Consider the following 20,549-nt stretch of genomic DNA (forward strand, 5'->3'; position numbering starts at 1 on the left):
ACGCGTCGACGTCATCGACGCACCGCTACAGCACTAATAGACAGACAGATAGACAGACAGATAGATAGATAGATAGACAGATAGATAGACAGATAGATAGACAGACAGATAGATAGATAGATAGACAGACAGATAGACAGACAGATAGACAGACAGATGGTTGTTTGGTGGTACAGATAATAATCTACTTTTATGTTTCAAAAATGTTATATGTAGTCAAAACAACAGTGGTCTGAGTGAATATAAATGTAAAGTGTGGAATCAATCAATTATCTTCCTGCATTTATATATTTCTATGTGAAATGAAAGCCATGCGTGTACAGTATAAACAGTGAAGTGTGTATTGTGTGATAAACACTGATGTCTGGAGATGCTGAGACTGGACATGGTGTGATTCATTCCTTTATATCCTCTCTCGACGGCTGCTCTGTCATCGACCGGCTCCGTGAAACAGGTCAGCACTGATTGATTGACATAAATGTATCTGGGTTGAGTCAGTGACCTGATGCTGAATGTTTGTTGACACGCAGAAAATGGGTCAGTGTTGCAACAGGCACACAAAAAAAGTATATAAAGACATTGTTAAAAATTAACAATGAGAAACTGTGCATTATTTGACGCAAGTGTACGATGATTGGCTGAACACATGCCATTGCACCCGCCATTTTTAAAAAGCCGTGTAAAATAAAAATGCAAATGTTAAAATAATGTATAATTTGTGCCGCTACTTTCCCAAATGCAACGCTAAACTTCACTGCGTTCTTTCACTGTGAGCTGAGCCGTTCTGAGACGTGGAGAACACGGGATCACGTGATCACTTCGCTCTTAAACGTGCAGCGCAAACGAACTACATACTTATTTCATTTAATCGCAGTCTTGCAATTTGGCAAGGGCACAAAGCCATATCTCGCTTTCAATTTTAGATCGTTTGACTACGAGACTAATGGTGAAAAACAACGTTGGAGACTTTATTTGTAATTATGAGAAGTCGAAGTGATTAATGGGAAACACTGTATATATAGGAATCACTAACTGGGTCATTGATATGCAATACTTTTGTGTAGTTCATGTTCCTGTACTCTAAAACTATTTTAAACATAATTTTGCTGTTTATTTTAGAATTTTGATGCATGGAAGATTGTTTTAAAGCTCATTATTCAAGAGAATGCTTAGAATATTCTAATTATTCAATAGTCACACCGCAGGTCCATTTCAAATAAACTAGTGACGGTGTTTTTTGGTGTATGCGGTCGTGGTTGTGCCTGTAATATGAGTTCACAGAAAGGTCGTCGAGTTAAGAGTTTAAAAGACTAAATTGATTTTCGCTTATTAAACCCAGTATGAGATTCTGAGACGCATGATCTATGATTGAACATCCCCCCGTCTTCCTTTCGGATCCACATTCCTCCAGTTATCCCAGACAGCTTGTGGGAATCTGGGCTCTCCGTTGGCCCTTGGGAAGCTGAGTGAGGTGTGTGTGTGTGTGTGTGTTGTGAGAGACATACGGGGCTCTGAGAAGCTTCTGTTTTGTGTGTCAGACAGAGCTGATGCTCACGGGTGAGTGAACACTAGACCACTATTCAACCTCTCGTTACCCCGTGTTGACGAACACAATGCCGTCCTCCTGCAATCTCCAGCACTTCGACTCCATCGGCTGCAAAGACAGAGATAGTTTACAGAGCTATCTGGGAGTTTATTTTATTGCTACTAATTTATTATGCAGAATAATTCTACTTCAAGTTGCATCAGAATGATCGGCACCACCACAAATATATATATATTTTTTTATGTAGATCATTGGTTTGTGTTACATATGTTACATGTACTTACCATAGTAATAACAGTAAATTATGCATAATTACATGCAACTAAACCCTCAAACAAACCCTAATCCTATAGTAAGTAGGGTTACACTTTATTTTAAGGTGTCTTTGTTACACTGTAACTATACATTTAAGTGCTGAGTAATATTAAGTAACTACATGTACTTACTATAGGGTTATGATTAGGGGTTGGTTTTGTTTAGGGTTAATAGCATGTCATTATGCATAGTTTACTGTTATTACTACGGTAAGTACATGTAACATATGTAACAAGGACACTGTAAAATAAAGTGTTACCTTTACTTGGAATATTAACTTGAAGTCCCCTGGGATTTTAACAACACATTCGCATGTTCATGGTTCTCTGAAGTTGGTCAATGGTCACATGACATGCAGGTAAACAAATTAAATATTTAGGGCCAGATTTACTAAAAGCTTTTGGCATTAACAAAACTACAGTCTGGATTTACTAAAGACACGCGGTGAGAAGTTGTCGATGAACAGTTATTTATTGCATATGCATTAGTAGGAGTTTCGCTTTCAGATGCAACATTTATGGGAGGAGAGTATTTAAATGAATCTATTTACTAGAGCTGTGCCGGGAAACTTGACAGCCGCACCACCGCCATACCATTATCGCTCGCGATATACCACTAAAAATTCTCGCAGAATTGATGTGCTACATGTAAACGATATTATTTGTTGTATTTTCCTGTAAATTATTCAGCCTTTATGAGCAAGGAGAAACTATATAATAATATATCGCCCATCCCTAGTGACGGTCTTGCACAGCCAAACTCTCTATGGCAGCACAAGAACGATAAAATACAGATAAAGCATGAATTGCACGCCTAATGTTCCAGTAAAAAAAAAAAAAAGACCAACAAAACTGACCAACATGTCCAAATCGACTTGAACGCTCATTGTGTGCGATTCCCAAACTTCCCATGAGGATCAGTCCAGCCACAGAATCTGCTTTAAAGTTGCATGTTATTGTTCTTGTCAGTTCTTTATCCTTTTAATCTGTTTGATCAAACGACTTTTGATGAAAGTCCAAAAACTATTATTTAATGCGTGGTCCAAGTCTCTTATTTCTACCTCTCTTTCCTCCATCTGCTCTTGCTCTCCGTTCCTCTTCACGTCCACCATCCGTTCTGTCTTCCATTGTCCAGGGAAAACCTTGCCCCTTTCTTTGGTCCTCAGGGGTCGGGCAGCAGATGGACGGCTAGCTTGTGGCCAGTGGTTTTTTAAATATGTTAATAAATGCATGTGAGTGTGTGTTGGACTTCAGTGTTGTCAGATCTCCTCCTCCTCCTCCTTCACTGGTATTGTGCTGGTCTGGGAATGAGTCCGTGATTTGGTGTAGACGTGACTGGGAAACATCTTTAGTTGGTGTCCATGTGGGTTCTGGGTGAGACAGCAATAAGAAGAGATATTTGAGAAAAGCAGAGGAAGAGAGCGAGAGAAACAGAGAAAACGAAGGAATAGAACTGGGAAAGTTTGAAGGAGGATTGTGTTGTGGATTTCTGCCATGGAAACTTTGTATGACGACACTGAAGATGAACAGCAGGAGAAACGAGGTACCAGTGACGCTTCATTATTCCCACTGCGTTTGATTCACTGCGTCACATGGGCTTCTTTTCTGGCTGGTTGTTAACTGGATTTTTAAAGTGCATATTAGGTGTCCAACTCAGGCATGGTTTGAGGACAAACAACTTTTGATGAAAGTCCAAAAACTATTATTTCATGCATTGGTCTGTCATTGGTCCAAGTCTTCAGAGATCTTTGTCTCTTTTCAGAGAACTGGATATTCTGCTCGACACTAGAGATGTTTACATGCACTAATTTTCGTGAATCGGAATCCATCCAATCTGATTTCAGATTCTGAAAGTTCTGTTATAAGAACCCTAATTTTTATAATCAGATTCATGTTTTCGTTTACATGTGCATTGCATGCATTACAAACCAAAGTTCAGCTCATATGATTGTCATTTTTGCCTTGATGACATTGAAAATGAAAGCTGACATTTATGTCAGAAGAGCTTTTTTTGTTGTTGTTGTTGTTTTTTTATTGCAAATATTCAGTCTCATCCATTGACCAGTTTGATGGACATTTTGAATAGATGTTTTCAAATCCAGTTGAGAAAATATTCTGATTAAAGCTTAGTTTTTTTTAAAATCATTAATTGGATTACATCACTACTCAGTCCAATCAAAATGTAATGTGGATCAAACTGAAACAGATTTATTGAGGTGTTTACATGAATTGAGTCCAATTGAGCCCTAATTCTGATGATGAACGGATTATTTGGGTGCATGTAAACTCTGATTGTCTGCTACTTGCAGCACAGTGTTTTAAACCTTTATTCTTCATACCTTAAACCGTCTCATGTCCTGTTGACTATAATGATCTTCCAGAACATGCAAGTTTCATGTTGAGAGATCAAGGGTCTGGCTGAAGTTTAGAGACGTGAAGAAGCCGTAGCTGCTAAATGATTTGTTTATGTTCATTTACTTACGACAACTTTTGTCCATGGCATGAACACACTTCTGTAGAACTTGCACAAACTTGTGAGGATCTGTGGAACCTCCTATTGTTCAGACACACACCAGCAGGACACTGGCGGAGAGTGAACTGGTTTCTGAAGGCAGTGTGTGTTTGTGGAAGAGCCGAGGCCTGACCTGTGCTGGATCTCCATGAGGAGCTTCTGCTCTTCCCTTCCTCTTCTGCTCCTCCTCTTCCTCCTCTCCTGCTCCTCCTCTTCCTCCTTTTCTCCTCTTCTGCTCCTCCTCTTCCTCCTCTCCTCCTCTTCTGCTCCTCCTCTTCTGCTCCTCCTCTTCCTCTTCTCCTCCTCTTCTGCTCCTCCTCTTCCTCCTCCTCTTCCTCCTCTTCTGCTCCTCCTCTTCCTCCTTTCTCCTCTTCTGCTTCTCTTCTGCTGCTCCTCTTGCTCCTTTTTCCCTCTTTCTCCTCTTCTGCTCCTCCTTCCTCTTCTTCTCCTCTTCTGCTCCTCCTCTTCCTCCTCTTTTCCTCTTCTGCTCCTCCTCTTCCTCCTTTTCCCCTCTTCTTGCTCCTTTTCTCCTCCTCCTCTTGCTCATTTTCTTCTCTTCTGCTCCTCCTCTTCTCTTCTGCTGCTCCTCTTGCTCCTTTTCTCCTCTTCTGCTCCTGCTCTTCTCCTCTTCCTCATTTTCTTCTCTTCTCCTCCTCTTCTTCCTTTTCTCCTCTTCTGCTCCTCCTCTTGCTCCTCTTCTTCTCTTCTGCTCCTCCTCTGGCTCCTTTTCTCCTCTTCTACTTCTACTCTTCCTCATTTTCTCCTCTTCTGTTCCTCCTCTTCTGCTCCTCCTCTTCCTCCTTTTCTCCTCTTCTTCTCCTCTTCCTCCTTTTCTTTTCTTTTCTTCTCTTCTTCCTTTTCTCCTCTTCTTCTCCTCTTCTTCCTCCTTTTCTCCTCTTCTGCTCCTCTTCTTGCTCCTCTTCTCCTCATCTCCTCCTCTTGCTCCTTTTCTCCTCTTCTTCTCCTCCTCTTCCTCCTTTTCTCCTCTTCTGCTCCTCCTCTTGCTCCTTTTCTCCTCGTCTCCTCCTCTTCCCCCTTTTCTTCTCTTCTCCTCCTCTTCTTCCTTTTCTCCTCTTCCTCCCTTTCTCCTTCTCCTCTTCCTCCTTTTTTACGCTTGCTTGAGGTGGTTTTTCAGGCAATTCGAAGAAGGAATATTTTGCAAAAATTCGCATTTACAGTCACCTGACGTAGATGGAGCGGTGTTTGGACAGAAGACGAGACAGAGTTCTTCGTTAAACTCGTAAAAGACAAAAGAATTACAGGAATACTGGATTCTAAACCTCAAAGAAATGCCACAATCACAAGCTTGAAGCAGATATAAGGGAGAAACACCTCATATGTGCCCCTCACAAGTATAAGGGTCTTTCCTTGCCATTAATGCCTGGATAAAACACCTACGGCTCCTTCGATTAATAATAATGTCTAGTGCAGTGACTGAGATATATATAAACCATTGCCCAGATTTTTAGAATGACTTATCGTGAGAGGAAAATATGACGTTTTAGTCACATAACATCGGTTAATGGAAATGCCGTCATTTCGCAATAGTTTTTATTGACATTTAGAAAAAAATCGCAAAAGTTTTGCGCAAATCTGTAATGGAAACGCGCCTAGTGAAGCATCGCAACTGACACAGTAGGTCACATGACAGTGACAACATTGTGGACACCAAATTTAATTCAGAACTCTTTGTTTTTCCACTGCCATCAACACTAAGTGAATCTGTGCCATTTTAAAGACAGACCACATTTCTGTGAATATATGGAGGGGAAAAAGTCTGAAATATGACTGTGGTCAGGAGTCAGGCATGATCACCGCTGTTGGCACGGAGAGCTGGAAAGAGTGAAATGTGGCGTGTTTGTGTGTGTTTTAGGAGATGCATTTTATAAGTGATGTGTAACGACAGCATTTCAGTGTTTGAGGAATGAAGCTCAGTGCACTAAATACAGCATCAGCTCCTCTGAAAACAAACATTATTAGAGGCGAAACAAGAAGGTAAGTGAAGAAATATGACTACGACTTTTAGTGTTCTGTAGTATTTCATTCTGAAGAAAACTAGAATAATCAAAAGAAAAACACCTGGGAATATTACAGCATGGGGAATATGATGTCGCAATGGAAAAAGTCTCTCTTAAAAAATCAAGTAAATAATTCTAAAAATATAATTTATGTACAGTATAATAAAAAATTTTATCTAAACATAAATATTTACATATTTTATGAGATGTTATGCCAGGGGCGTAATTTGTGGGGGGGTTGGGGGGGAGATAACCCCCCCAATATTTAAATCTATGCATTACAACCCCCCCAATATTTATACCATGATCACATGAAAAGGAGGCATCAGGAGACATACCCAAACTTCAACCCCCCCAATGTTCAAACCAAATCTACGCCCTTGTGTTATGCTTTAAAGTAATGACGCTGGAAGGAGATTTGTACTTTATTGTCATATAGTCAATACATTTTCTTTTATCAAAATATTTCTGTATTCTGATTTCTTACATACGGAGCCCTGCATATCGTGGCCATGAATTAATGTGTTTGTTCCCACTAATACGTCAGCATATTTTACGAATTAGTTCCCGCATTTCAGTAAATCGTGGCCACTTAGAAGCACATTCATTCCTTTGTTTTAGTTCAATCAAAACGAGGGAATGAATTAGTTTAACTTGGCCAAGATGTACTAAAACGAGGGAACAAATTGATAAGTCGTGGGAACGAATTCTTAATTCATGGTCACGATTTACTAAAATGAGGGTACAAATTTATTCAACTTTGCCACAATTTACTAAAACAAGGGAACAAATTAAGTCGTTGTAACGAATTCTTAATTTATGGCCACGATTTACTAAAGCGAGGGAACGAATTAAGTCGTCGTAACAAATTCTTAATTTATGGCCATGATTTACTAAAGCGAGGGAACGAATTAAGTCGTCATAACGAATTCTTAATTTATGGCCATGATTTATTAAAACAAGGGAACAAATTAGTTCAAAGTGGCCACGATTTACTAAAACAAGGTAACGAATTAAGTCGTCATAACAAATTCTTAATTTATGGCCATGATTTACTAAAGCGAGGGAATTAATTAAGTCGTCGTAACGAATTCTTAGTTTATGGCCACGATTTACTAAAACAAGGTAACGAATTAAGTCGTCATAACAAATTCTTAATTTATGGCCACGATTTACTAAAACAAGGTAACGAATTAAGTCGTCATAACAAATTCTTAATTTATGGCCATGATTTACTAAAGCGAGGGAATGAATTAAGTCGTCGTAACGAATTCTTAATTTATGGCCACGATTTACTAAAGCGAGGGAACGAATTAAGTCGTCATAACAAATTCTTAATTTATGGCCATGATTTACTAAAGCGAGGGAATGAATTAAGTCGTCAGAATGAATTCTTAATTTATGGCCACGATTTACTAAAGCAAGGGAACGAATTAAGTCGTTGTAACAAATTCTTAATTTATGGCCACGATTTACTAAAGCGAGGGAACGAATTAAGTCGTCAGAATGAATTCTTAATTTATGGCCACGATTTACTAAAGCGAGGGAACGAATTAAGTCGTCAGAATGAATTCTTAATTTATGGCCACGATTTACTAAAACAAGGGAACGAATTAAGTCGTCGTAACAAATTCTTAATTTCTGGCCACGATTTACTAAAACAAGGGAACGAATTAAGTCGTCAGAACGAATTCTTAATTTATGGCCACGATTTACTAAAGCGAGGGAACGAATTAAGTCGTCGTAACAAATTCTTAATTTATGGCCACGATTTACTAAAGCGAGGGAACGAATTAAGTCGTCAGAACGAATTCTTAATTCATGGCCACGATTTAACTAAAACAAGGGAACGAATTAAGTCGTCAGAACGAATTCTTAATTTATGGCCACGATTTACTAAAACAAGGGAACGAATTAAGTCGTCAGAACGAATTCTTAATTCATGGCCACGATTTAACTAAAACAAGGGAACGAATTAAGTCGTCAGAACGAATTCTTAATTCATGGCCACGATTTACTAAAGCGAGGGAACGAATTAAGTCGTCAGAACGAATTCTTAATTTATGGCCACGATTTACTAAAGCGAGGGAACGAATTAAGTCGTCGTAACAAATTCTTAATTTATGGCCACGATTTACTAAAGCGAGGGAACGAATTAAGTCGTCAGAACGAATTCTTAATTCATGGCCACGATTTAACTAAAACAAGGGAACGAATTAAGTCGTCAGAACGAATTCTTAATTTATGGCCACGATTTACTAAAACAAGGGAACGAATTAAGTCGTCAGAACGAATTCTTAATTTATGGCCACGATTTACTAAAACAAGGTAACGAATTAAGTCGTCAGAACGAATTCTTAATTCATGGCCACGATTTAACTAAAACAAGGGAACGAATTAAGTCGTCAGAACGAATTCTTAATTTATGGCCACGATTTACTAAAACAAGGGAACGAATTAAGTCGTCAGAACGAATTCTTAATTTATGGCCACGATTTACTAAAACAAGGGAACGAATTAAGTCGTCAGAACGAATTCTTAATTCATGGCCACGATTTACTAAAGCGAGGGAACGAATTAAGTCGTCAGAACGAATTCTTAATTCATGGCCACGATTTACTAAAGCGAGGGAACGAATTAAGTCGTCAGAACGAATTCTTAATTTATGGCCACGATTTACTAAAGCGAGGGAACGAATTAAGTCGTCAGAACGAATTCTTAATTTATGGCCACGATTTACTAAAGCGAGGGAACGAATTAAGTCGTCGTAACAAATTCTTAATTTATGGCCACGATTTACTAAAGCGAGGGAACGAATTAAGTCGTCAGAACGAATTCTTAATTCATGGCCACGATTTAACTAAAACAAGGGAACGAATTAAGTCGTCAGAACGAATTCTTAATTTATGGCCACGATTTACTAAAACAAGGGAACGAATTAAGTCGTCAGAACGAATTCTTAATTTATGGCCACGATTTACTAAAACAAGGTAACGAATTAAGTCGTCAGAACGAATTCTTAATTCATGGCCACGATTTAACTAAAACAAGGGAACGAATTAAGTCGTCAGAACGAATTCTTAATTTATGGCCACGATTTACTAAAACAAGGGAACGAATTAAGTCGTCAGAACGAATTCTTAATTTATGGCCACGATTTACTAAAACAAGGGAACGAATTAAGTCGTCAGAACGAATTCTTAATTCATGGCCACGATTTACTAAAGCGAGGGAACGAATTAAGTCGTCAGAACGAATTCTTAATTCATGGCCACGATTTACTAAAGCGAGGGAACGAATTAAGTCGTCAGAACGAATTCTTAATTTATGGCCACGATTTACTAAAGCGAGGGAACGAATTAAGTCGTCAGAACGAATTCTTAATTTATGGCCACGATTTACTAAAGCGAGGGAACGAATTAAGTCGTCAGAACGAATTCTTAATTTATGGCCACGATTTACTAAAGCGAGGGAACGAATTAAGTCGCCAGAACGAATTCTTAATTCATGGCCACTATTTAACTAAAACAAGGGAACGAATTGTTAAATTGTGGCCATGATATACATATTTTTAAGATATACAATATATATTTATTTATTTATTAATTGTGATGTTTCGAAAACCTCTGTGACTGTCACTCTACTGTTAAATGTAATTAAAATAGTACTTAATCTGTAATTATTACAAATGAAGATGCTTAATTCAGACTCTGATACCAAATTAGTTTTTTTTTTTTTTTTTTTGGCTGTTTTTTCATAATTTGAAGCCGTTTTTAACGTCAGACTGATTCATTCATTGGATGTGAATCATCCGATTATTTTGGTCAGTTGACTAAAACCTTATAATGGTTTTCTGTAACTCACGGGACAGTAAACAAGATTCCCCAAGTGTTTCTGGAAAGGGTGGGAATAGATTGTAGCATTGAAGTGGCTTCATAAGAGAGAGAGAGTGTGTGTGTGTGTGTGTGTGTGTGTGGGTCGTGAGAGACTGTGCCGTGGCCAGTACTCACTGGGTTGTGGTTAACTCGCTGCTATGGAAACTCTATTCACCAGCACAGAATGCTTTCACCCGGTGAGCCTCATAAATGCTGGGCACGAACTGTGGGACACATTCGGGATCTGAAAGGCCTCTCCGCTGCTTAATAAATCTGCTTTAATTTGCCTTTGTGTGCCGGGAAACAGGCCTCTGTGTAGAGGAACGTTCAGGATCGGGACTGTGCACAATGGCCTTGCATTAATCACTGCTGGGCTTTCTGCTCCCGGATGAGGGCGGAATGTACATAGACTCCAGCGTCATCATTTGAGGCTTGTTCAACATGTTTCTAAATTAAACCTATTTTTAGTACCTTTAAAAAAATAAAAAAAAGTATTTTTTTGCGATGTAACTCGACAAATAAGCACATTTCTTCCTCCAGGAAGTTTTCTCATTTTAGTTTGTTCGAAGTTATAAGGTGATGAGCAACTAAGGCGGCAAACAAATGCTCTCATTCCCATTTATCCTGTTTTTAATTCATTTTATTTAATTAATTAATTTTGTTTCTGACATTCTCATATTATTCCCATATTATTATCCCATTTTTATTTATTTTTTATTTATTTTTAAATATTTCTCACATTCCCATATTATTATCCCATTTTTATTTATTTATTTAATTTCTCACATTCCCATATTATTATCCCATTTTTATTTATTTATTTTTAAATATTTCTCACATTCCCATATTATTATCCCATTTTTATTTATTTATTTATTTTTAAATATTTCTCACATTCCCATATTATTATCCCATTTTTATTTTATTAATTTATTTATTCTCACATTCTCATATTATTCCCATATTATTATCCCATTTTTAATTAATTAATTAATTTTTAAATATCACATTCCCATATTATTATCCCATTTTTATTTTATTTATTTATTTATTTTATCACATTCTCATATTATTTCCATATTATTATCATCCCATTTTTATTTATTTATTTATTTATTTATTTTTAAATATTTCTCACATTCCCATATTATTATCCCATTTTTGAAAACATTTTTCTCACATTATCATAATATTCCCGTAGTATTTCCCCTTTTTATATATTCTTTTTTAATTTCATTTAATTATTTTCCTTACATTCCCATATTATTATTTTATTTTATTTTAAAAAAAAAAATTGCAATTCAACTTTTCAAGACAATTAAGCGTATTTCTTCGTTACTTTAATGCCAAACATCTTAATTACTGTAATGTGAAAAAAGTGAATTTTAATTTTTTTTTACAAATATTTTAAATTATTTAAAACATTGATATTTGTCATTGTAGTATTTGTTATGCTGCTTTCATTTTTACAGTAATAAAAATCCTAATGAAAATTTTGAGGATAATGAAAATTATAAACAAAAATCTGAATAAAAACATTACAATAATAACAATATATCAGAAATAATATCACAAGGCCAAAAGTCTTCCTTTCAAATTAAATGTTTATTTATGTAATTGTTCAGTTATTGAAATAATGTATTAGTTAAAACAGCAGCGTCACTACTTTAAGTTAGTTTCTACCAAACACTGGCATTAATGCACCATATCCTCCTCCTGTTTAACTGTTTAGATACAGTGCCGATTTATTCAGCACAGAATTTTTCTTTCATGTCTTGTTTAAAGAGGCTTTGGTTCATTTATAAATCATGTTAAATCATGGCGTGTCCATTATTGCACAGCAGCTCATGTGTTTCTTCATCACTCCTCATGAATCATCATTGATGATCATTGTGGACGAGTCCAGACTCTGAGTGTGTGGATGATGAGTGGCTAAGAAGGCAAACATATTCTCACATATCCATAAAAGCCTCCATTAATTATTTCTGCCTGATATTTTGTTTTAGAGTTGTTGTTTTTTCCAGTATTTCCGCAGTGTTTTTATGCTCTTCATTCTTGTAACACTGGTAAAACCAATAGCCATTGTTATTGTTGTTGTTTTTTTGTGAACCCAGACTGAGGAAGCAACACACACACACACACACACACACACACACATGCAGTTCATTAGTTTTTTTTATGTTTTTCAATCTCTGTGCTTTACTCTGTTTTTAATTAGTCAGTTCTGAGTTTTATGGCAGAGAAACGGTTTGCCAGCCCAGAACAATCTCTTGTTTACACTCATGTTGTTTAGCTCTTATTTTTCCTTGTTTTTTTTTTCCTGTGAAGAACAAAATAAGAGTTTTTGAAGTTTTTTCATGCAGGTCTTTTCCATTCAGAAACGGTTCACAGCCTGTTCACAGCTGGTGTTACGATGCGTTTGGTCGATGCTGAACTCCGGTGGAGAGTTTGTCCAAAACACATTCAAACCAGATTGCTTTCGTAGTGTAAACGCTCATGTGATCCGATGTGTTCAAACAGCCACACAAGACCGTCTTCTCTCCGTCTACTGATTATCGGAAGCACACACACACACACTCACACACACACACACTTGACCTAATGCGTAAACATTATCGTTCCTGATTTCTAATCATTTGAATTATTTTGTATATATAAATACACACATATGCGTGTATGTATATATTTAAGAAATATTTGCATGTATATACTTTATTTGTACATAATTTATATTATAAGATATAAATATTTTATATATAAATAACACATTTTTCTAAAATATATACATTCATGTGTGTGTATTTATATATACAAATACAAAATAATTATACACAGAACACATATTTATGTAACACAAACTTTTATTTTTGATGCGATTAATCGCGATTAATCGTTGCTCAGCACTAGTTGTTTTAAAACATATGCATCCAGGAATGTGAAGCATGCATGCTGAGTATAACCCTTAAAACTGTACTGATTATAAACTCTGTGTGTGTGTGTGTGCAGGTTGTTTTGAGTGCTGCATTAAGTGTCTGGGAGGCGTGCCGTACGCGTCTCTGCTGGCCACCATCTTGTGTTTCTCCGGAGTGGCTCTGTTCTGCGGATGTGGACACGTCGCTCTCACGGGAACACTCACGATCCTGGAGAACCACTTCTCCAAGATCACCAGCGACCACGCCATGCTGACCGACATGTGAGTGTGTGTGTGTGTGTGTGTGTGTGTTGCTGATATTGTATGTAAGCAATAAGGTACTCGATACAGCATACTTGCATAACTCGATACTCAATACTTATTTACGATACAGCACTAGCCTCGAGTGCCTTATTGCTTTTATAATCACACAATACAAATATTAAAGCTGAAAAATATGTATCAATGCAACTTTCATGAACTAATATCACTAAAAGCCTTCCTTCCGCTGGAAAAAATAGTCCCTGACCGTGAACAGCAGCAGAAGTCACATACATTATTTCACCATTAGATGGCGGCAAAGACTGTCTTAAAGGTGCAGTGTGTAATTTTTAGCGGCATCTAGTGGTGAGGTTGTGAATTGCACCCAACAGAAATTACGGTGGCCGACAGGAAGTGATGTCGTCGTCTGAGACAGCAGAGAGTAGCAGTTAAGCAATGAGGATTAATTAAGAAATTAGGTTTACTTAATTATTCAGTAAAACGATATGTCATTGTGAATATTATTGTTACCTGTTCATCATTGTGTCAGTGTTTTATTCGCTGACTTTAGCTGAAGCTTTGCACGAAGAACAACATAGTGATGAAACGCGTTTGTCCGTTCAGGGCCACCGTAGAAACATGTGGATGTAAGCGGACCCGCGGTGTGTGTAGAGAGAAATGGCTCATTCTAAGCTAATAAACACACAACGGTTCATTAAGCATTATGTAAGGTCTTTATACGCCACTGAAAACATAGTTATGTGTATGATATTGCATTTCTGTCAACAGATCCTCCTAAATATTACATAATGCACCTTTAATGATCACTCATTAGTCAGTAGAGAAGACTTTTATATTGAAAGGACTGAAACTTATTGTGAGAAGCAAGACTCAACTGATAAATGACTAGCGTGTCACGGGAAAACCCATTAACTGTTAAAATGACAAGATATCGCTGCAGACATTCAAACAGATTTTTTATTATGAATATAGGACAGACCTGAGGGAAAATGCTATGTCTATCTATCTGCTATATCTCTCAATACTCTATAAGCTTCAATTAACAATATCAATGAGAACTATTATGTTTGCGTTGCTAAGAGTGGTTGCTAGGGTTTAGTGTTGTTTTTGGCGGCCTGTTTTAATTTTAGTTTTAGTCTAGTCTTTGTGTCAAGCTGTCGTTTTAGTTTTTATTAGTTTTAGTCACGTTCATACTCTTTTTAGTCTAGTCAAGTTTTAGTCGACGAAAACTGATGACATTTTAGTCTAGTTTTAGTCAATGAAAATTGTATTTTAGTCTCTTTTTAGCAATGCAATTATATTTAACCCAGTCAATATAGAATTTCAAACAAGGTTATCTTATTATATTTAGTATATTTAGGGCTGTGACGGTGGCAGTTTTTTTTTTTTTTACCACCGCGGTAATGGACCAACTACAGGCGATGGTTCGGGGGTTATTTAAAAAAATAAAAAAATAAAAACTTGTTTTATATTTCCACACAAAGACGCGTGATATAGCCTGCGCTCTCACGAGCAGGAAAGACCATCGATCTCTTTATGATATCTTCATGTTTTCTACTTGATGTAAATTGGTCTGAAGAGCGAATTTTATCCTCCACAAGGGCGAGATATTTAGGCTGTGTTTGAGATTGCGCTGCCAGAGAAAGTGAAACTAAAAATCACCCGCGCGTGTGAAACGCGCTTTACAACTAAACTTGACGCGCCCTATGTCTAATATAACAAGCACAAACTGTGTTAAAAAGAATTTGACATGCAAGTACAAATGTAGGCTCTCTGTCCTACAGCGTTTTTCTACTTTACCACAGTAAAGAATACGAATATAATAGGCCTAATTAAAAGCGAACCAATGAAGAAACGTTTATAATCCCTTTAGAAAATGGGTGAGACGTGAGTGAAGATTTGGGAAAAGAAACGAGATTCCATGCAGGGATGAGTCACGATTTTTGGATATTCGATTAGTTTATTTAATTATAGAATATCGAATAGGTTGCGATTATTCTCTAAAATAAAATCTCCATGTTCTGGTGCTGATGCGGTGACGCGTTCATGTAACCAGAGACGCTGCCAATAACACACAGCTGTCACAAAGAACCGGCAAAAGTAACGATTATGAATGTGTCAAATATATCAATGAGACATTTTAATAGAATAACTAATGGAGTAATATTGTTAAATTCGCTGATAATCGGGTGACCAGATCGCAAACCAGAATTTAAACCCGACAAAGCTATGGGTTCACGCACAACTCTCTCATTCGTCGTGACGTTATAACATTTCGTCTCGTCTCGTTTTGGTCAACGAAAATGAAGAGACATTTTAGCATAGTTTTTATTTTGTAAACCACATTTAGTCTCGTTTTTATTCGTCAACGATATTGCATTATACATGTATTTTAGTCATCGTCACATGACCAGCATTTACGTCTCGTCTCGTTTTCGTCAGGTGATAACGGTTCGTTGACGACAATATTTCGTCATAATTTTCGTTGACGAAAGCAACACTACTAGGGTTGTTGTGTAGTGAGGCATAGAACCGTTGGGTATTCATTTATCGTGAATAAAACACAGCTATTGACCAATCAGAATCAAGGACTGGAACTAAGTCCTTTGTAAATGCATACTGACAACAGAAGATAGTCTTACATTTGTTAAAATGATTTGCTGTGTTAAAAAATTAAGTATTAAAAGTCCCCCTGTGGTGAAAATCCAGCTTTTAATGTTGTTTGTGTCTATGTGGTGTTTTTAATCTGCTTTAAGACAAACCATGTGTAAATTCATAAGTCGACACCATTGCTGAGTATTTCCTCCTTAAAACTGCAGTGAACCAAAGACAGTCTCAAAAACACGCTTTGAAATCGCTGGTGTTTCTGACGTCACAAACTACCTTGTAACCAATCAGATCAACGTGTGATCGTCAACCAGTGGATCTCTGAGCTGAGTGAGTGAGTGGAGGCGGAGCTCATTTGCATATTCATAGAACCGCGCATACTAAATGAGGCAAGGGTGTCGAGTTACATTCAAGATATTTTAAGAGATGAAGATGGAAAAAAACTTTTAAAAATGTAATTAAGGTGATCAAAGATGAGTTTTAAGGGATAAAATGATTGATTACAGGGGGACTTTAAAGACTCTTGGGACGATAATTGAGATATATGTTGATTTCTAGCAGCTCATGTCCCAGCGTCACAGATTTACATCAAGCAATAACATCTGTTCCTCTGCCGTTCTCCAGAGTCCAGCTCATGCAGTACGTCATCTACGGCATCGCCTCCTTCTTCTTCTTATACGGCATCATTCTCCTCGCCGAGGGCTTTTACACCACCAGTGCCGTGAAGGAGCTCCACAACGAGTTCAAGACCACCGTCTGCGGACGCTGCATCAGTGGGATGGTACCCTCACATTCTGCTTTTCTTCATCTGTCTTCAGTGTGTAATGTTGATGTTCGAGCATCAAAAAGTCCCTCCATTACAACAAGAAACAAAGTCGCTTTCCAGAACCTTCACTGTCTCTGATGTTCAGCGGTGGATCAAACATCACAATCTTAAAGATCCAGTTAAAGACATGAAAACTTGAAACTTGAAACTTGAAAGACATCTTTCACTAGTCTTAAAGGGTTAAAGGGGTCTTATTATGATTTTTAACGTTTTCATCTGTCTTTAATGTGTAATGTTGCTGTTAGAGCATTAAAAAGTGAGTTATTCTCTATATCAGTGTCAGTGTTTCTGAACTCCTGAAACGCCTCCATTGTAGTCTTGAGTTTCTTCCGGGAACGAACACGTCACAATATTCCTCATTATAATAATTAATGCGCAGAATAAAGGGGCGGGGCCTGGTTGAGCTAGTTAGTAGTGTGTTAAACTGGCGGTTATGGTAAGGGGCGGGGCATTTCCCAAACACACTCGAAGCACTCGACCAATCACAACACACTGATCCAGCCGACCAATCAGAGCACAGTGTGCTTTTCAGGAGGAGGGGCCTCATAGAGACAGGAAGTAAACAGAGCGTTACTGACAGACTGGGAAGAGAGGAGCCGCAACAATGGAGAATATGAGGAGAATAATCAACATTCAAGCAGGAAAACCTGCTCTAGTAGAGCCTGAAAACAACATCAGGACTTTATAAAAGGTCCTCTTTAAGGCCAGTGTAGTTCAGAAATAATTCATTATATCCCATGCAGTTGCTGTGGAGTCTGAAACCTTTTTAATGTCTTGATGATATTACAGGAAATTTCACCTTTTAAACTTTAAGGCTTTAATCAACACAATGATCAAAAATACAGTACAAATTGTGAAATATTAGTAGAATAACTGTTTTCTATGTGAATATACAGTAAAGTGTAATTTATTCCTGTGATCAAAGCTGAATTTTCAGCATCATTACTCCAGTCTTCAGAGTCACATGATCCTCCAGAAATCACTCTAATATGATGATTTGATGCTCAAGAAACATTTATGATTATTATCAGTGTTGAAAATTCAGTTCTGCTGCTTCAGATTTTTTCTACCATTTCAAAAGCTGATTGTGAAACGTCTCTTTCTCAGTTCGTGTTCCTGACGTACGTCCTGGGAATCGCGTGGCTCGGTGTTTTCGGTTTCTCAGCGGTTCCCGTGTTCCTGTTCTACAACATGTGGTCGACCTGCGCTGCCATGCGCTCACCGGTGGCCAACCTCACCTCCATCGACAGCATCTGCGTGGACGTGCGTCAGTACGGTACGCCAAACACTCTCAGTGTTCAGGGTTTCTCATCTGAGACCTTAAAGGAGAAGTTCACTTTCAAAAAAACTTTTGCTGATAATTTACTCACCCCCATGTCATCCAAGATGTCCATGTCTTTCTTTCTTCAGTCGCAAAGAAATTAAGGTTTTTGATGAAAACATTCCAGGATTTCCCCCCATGTAATGGATTCTATTGGGACCCAAACGGTAGAAGGTCCAAATGACAGTTTCAGTGCAGCTTCAAAGGGCTTTAAACGATACCAGACGATGAATAAGGGTCTTATCTAGCGAAACGATCGGTCATTTCCAAAATAAATAAAAAAAGCGTGACCTTTTCAACGTAATTGCGTATTACGTGACGTCTTCAACGCGCATCACAGAACAGAGCAAGGCGAGCGTTTGTGCTTATAAAACTTAAACTTTTTTATTTATTTTGGAAATGACCGATCGTTTCGCTAGATAAGACCCTTATTCATCGTCTGGTATCGTTTAAAGCCCTTTGAAGCTGCACTTAAACTGTCATTTGGACCTTCTACCGTTTGGGTCCCAATAGAATCCATTACATGGGGGGAAATCCTGGAATGTTTTCATCAAAAACCTTAATTTCTTTGCGACTGAAGAAAGAAAGACATGGACATCTTGGATGACATGGGGGTGAGTAAATTATCAGCAAAAGTTTTTTTGAAAGTGAACTTCTCCTTTAAAGTGGGTAAAATCAACAGTGGCGGCTAATGCTGTCAAATCACTAGCCAATATGGCGTTACTTATTATGTTTACTCATGTTTACTTCTGGGGAAGTTTGTGTGTAAGCCAAATCTGCAGATTTAGTGCAAATACTTGTGAGTCATCATGATATATTAAATATAGCGTATTGCACAGAATCTGCTCATATCTGGCTTACTCGAACACACACGTCACTACGCAACAAAAAACGGCGCTCTTGATCATTTGCATTGAAGCAATAGCGAATATTAAAAAGCATTTGCTGAACAGAAATGTTTTTCCAACATCCTAATGTTCTGTATTGATCTGTCCACTTGAACACATTTTTGGTGATGAGGATGAAAGAGGATATATATATAAGCTGTGACGTAGAAAATCTAGTTTAATTATTAATAAAAAAAAAAAAAATTGGGCTAATAGAAGTTCTGAATGGCCGGTAACTTAAAATTTTTGTAGCCAAAATTGTCCGGAGAGTGAAAAAGTTCATTTCAAACCCTGATCGACAGATGATGTCACTTTAATCTGAAACGACTTGCGTTGCATTTAAGTTTACATTTAATCAATTCAGGCATTTCCTGGAAATCAAACCCATGATCCTTCACTATAAATGCAGTGTTGATGAGGATTGTGTGTGTGATTGTTAACTCTGTATGCCGAAACAGGAATTATTCCATGGAACGCGACTCCGGGAAAAGCTTGCGGCTCAACGCTAGGTGACATCTGCAACACCAGCGAGGTATGAACACACACTTCTCAGCTTGTTACCTCAGTTGTCCCGCAGTAGATACAGTAGATACACATGCTCTTGTGTTTGTGTGCTGCAGTTCTACCTGTCGTACCACCTGTATATCGTCGCGTGTGCCGGAGCCGGAGCGACTGTCATTGCTCTGGTAAGCACATGTTTCTCGTATGATCACATATAAATGGGGTGTTTGTTCCTATTCCTCCTCTTTTTTCTTTTTTTTTTGTCCCTTCATTCCCAGCGCCATCTCCTGCAAACCATGTGCTTTAAGCCCCTGATCTAATGGTTAGTTTGAGGAGACGTGGGATGCCAGCTTTAGCAGAAGCGTTTCTCCAGAATAATGCATTAGATATTTTACTTTATTTTCGAGTATTTAGTCACATGCTTAATTGAGAACATTACGACTTAAGACAACAGATTTAACGCCACAAAACTAGATCAGTCCCATTATAATCAGTAAAGCTGTCTACACTGGAAGCGTCTGATGTGTCGTGTTACACCTTCAGTTGACAGAAGACCGGTTTATAGTATTGACTCATTGCACAACTACTACAGCTCACTGGTAGATTATTATTCTTATTTAATTTTAGTTTATTTGATTGAATTTTATGTATTTAAATTGTATTATTTCTTTCTTTAATTTAATTTAATTTTAATTTTGTGTATTTTAATTTTGATTTCTTAATTTAATTTAATTTTAAAGTTGTGTATTTTAATTTTATTATTTCTTTATTTAATTTGATTTCATTTTAATTTTGTGTATTATCATTTTATTATTTCTTTATTTAATTTAATTTAATTAAATTTTTTTTATTTAAATTGTATTATTTCTTTAAAATAAAATTCAATTAAATAAAATTAAATACAAAAATAATAAAATTAAAATACACAAAATTAAAATTCAATTAAATA

General features: G+C 37.2%; 1 protein-coding gene across 4 annotated transcripts in view; it reads left to right on the forward strand.

Moving 5' to 3' along the window:
• The window catches only part of gpm6bb (glycoprotein M6Bb), a 55,946-nt gene that overhangs the window by 25,690 nt on the left and 9,707 nt on the right, over positions 1-20,549 (forward strand). For 2 of the 4 annotated variants that reach the window (XM_084121916.1, XM_084121914.1), the window contains exons 2-6: positions 13,272-13,458; positions 16,690-16,846; positions 17,999-18,167; positions 19,558-19,631; positions 19,720-19,785. In XM_084121916.1, coding sequence (XP_083978042.1) covers positions 13,272-13,458; positions 16,690-16,846; positions 17,999-18,167; positions 19,558-19,631; positions 19,720-19,785 — 653 coding nt within the window. Of the gene's footprint in view, positions 1-3,155; positions 3,404-13,271; positions 13,459-16,689; positions 16,847-17,998; positions 18,168-19,557; positions 19,632-19,719; positions 19,786-20,549 lie in introns of those variants that run through there. The other 2 variants (XM_084121915.1, XM_084121913.1) reach the window with 2 other exon arrangements.

The sequence above is a fragment of the Abramis brama genome (genome assembly GCF_963993115.1).
Source record: "Abramis brama genome assembly, chromosome: 8".
Taxonomy (NCBI): Eukaryota; Metazoa; Chordata; class Actinopteri; order Cypriniformes; family Leuciscidae; genus Abramis; species Abramis brama.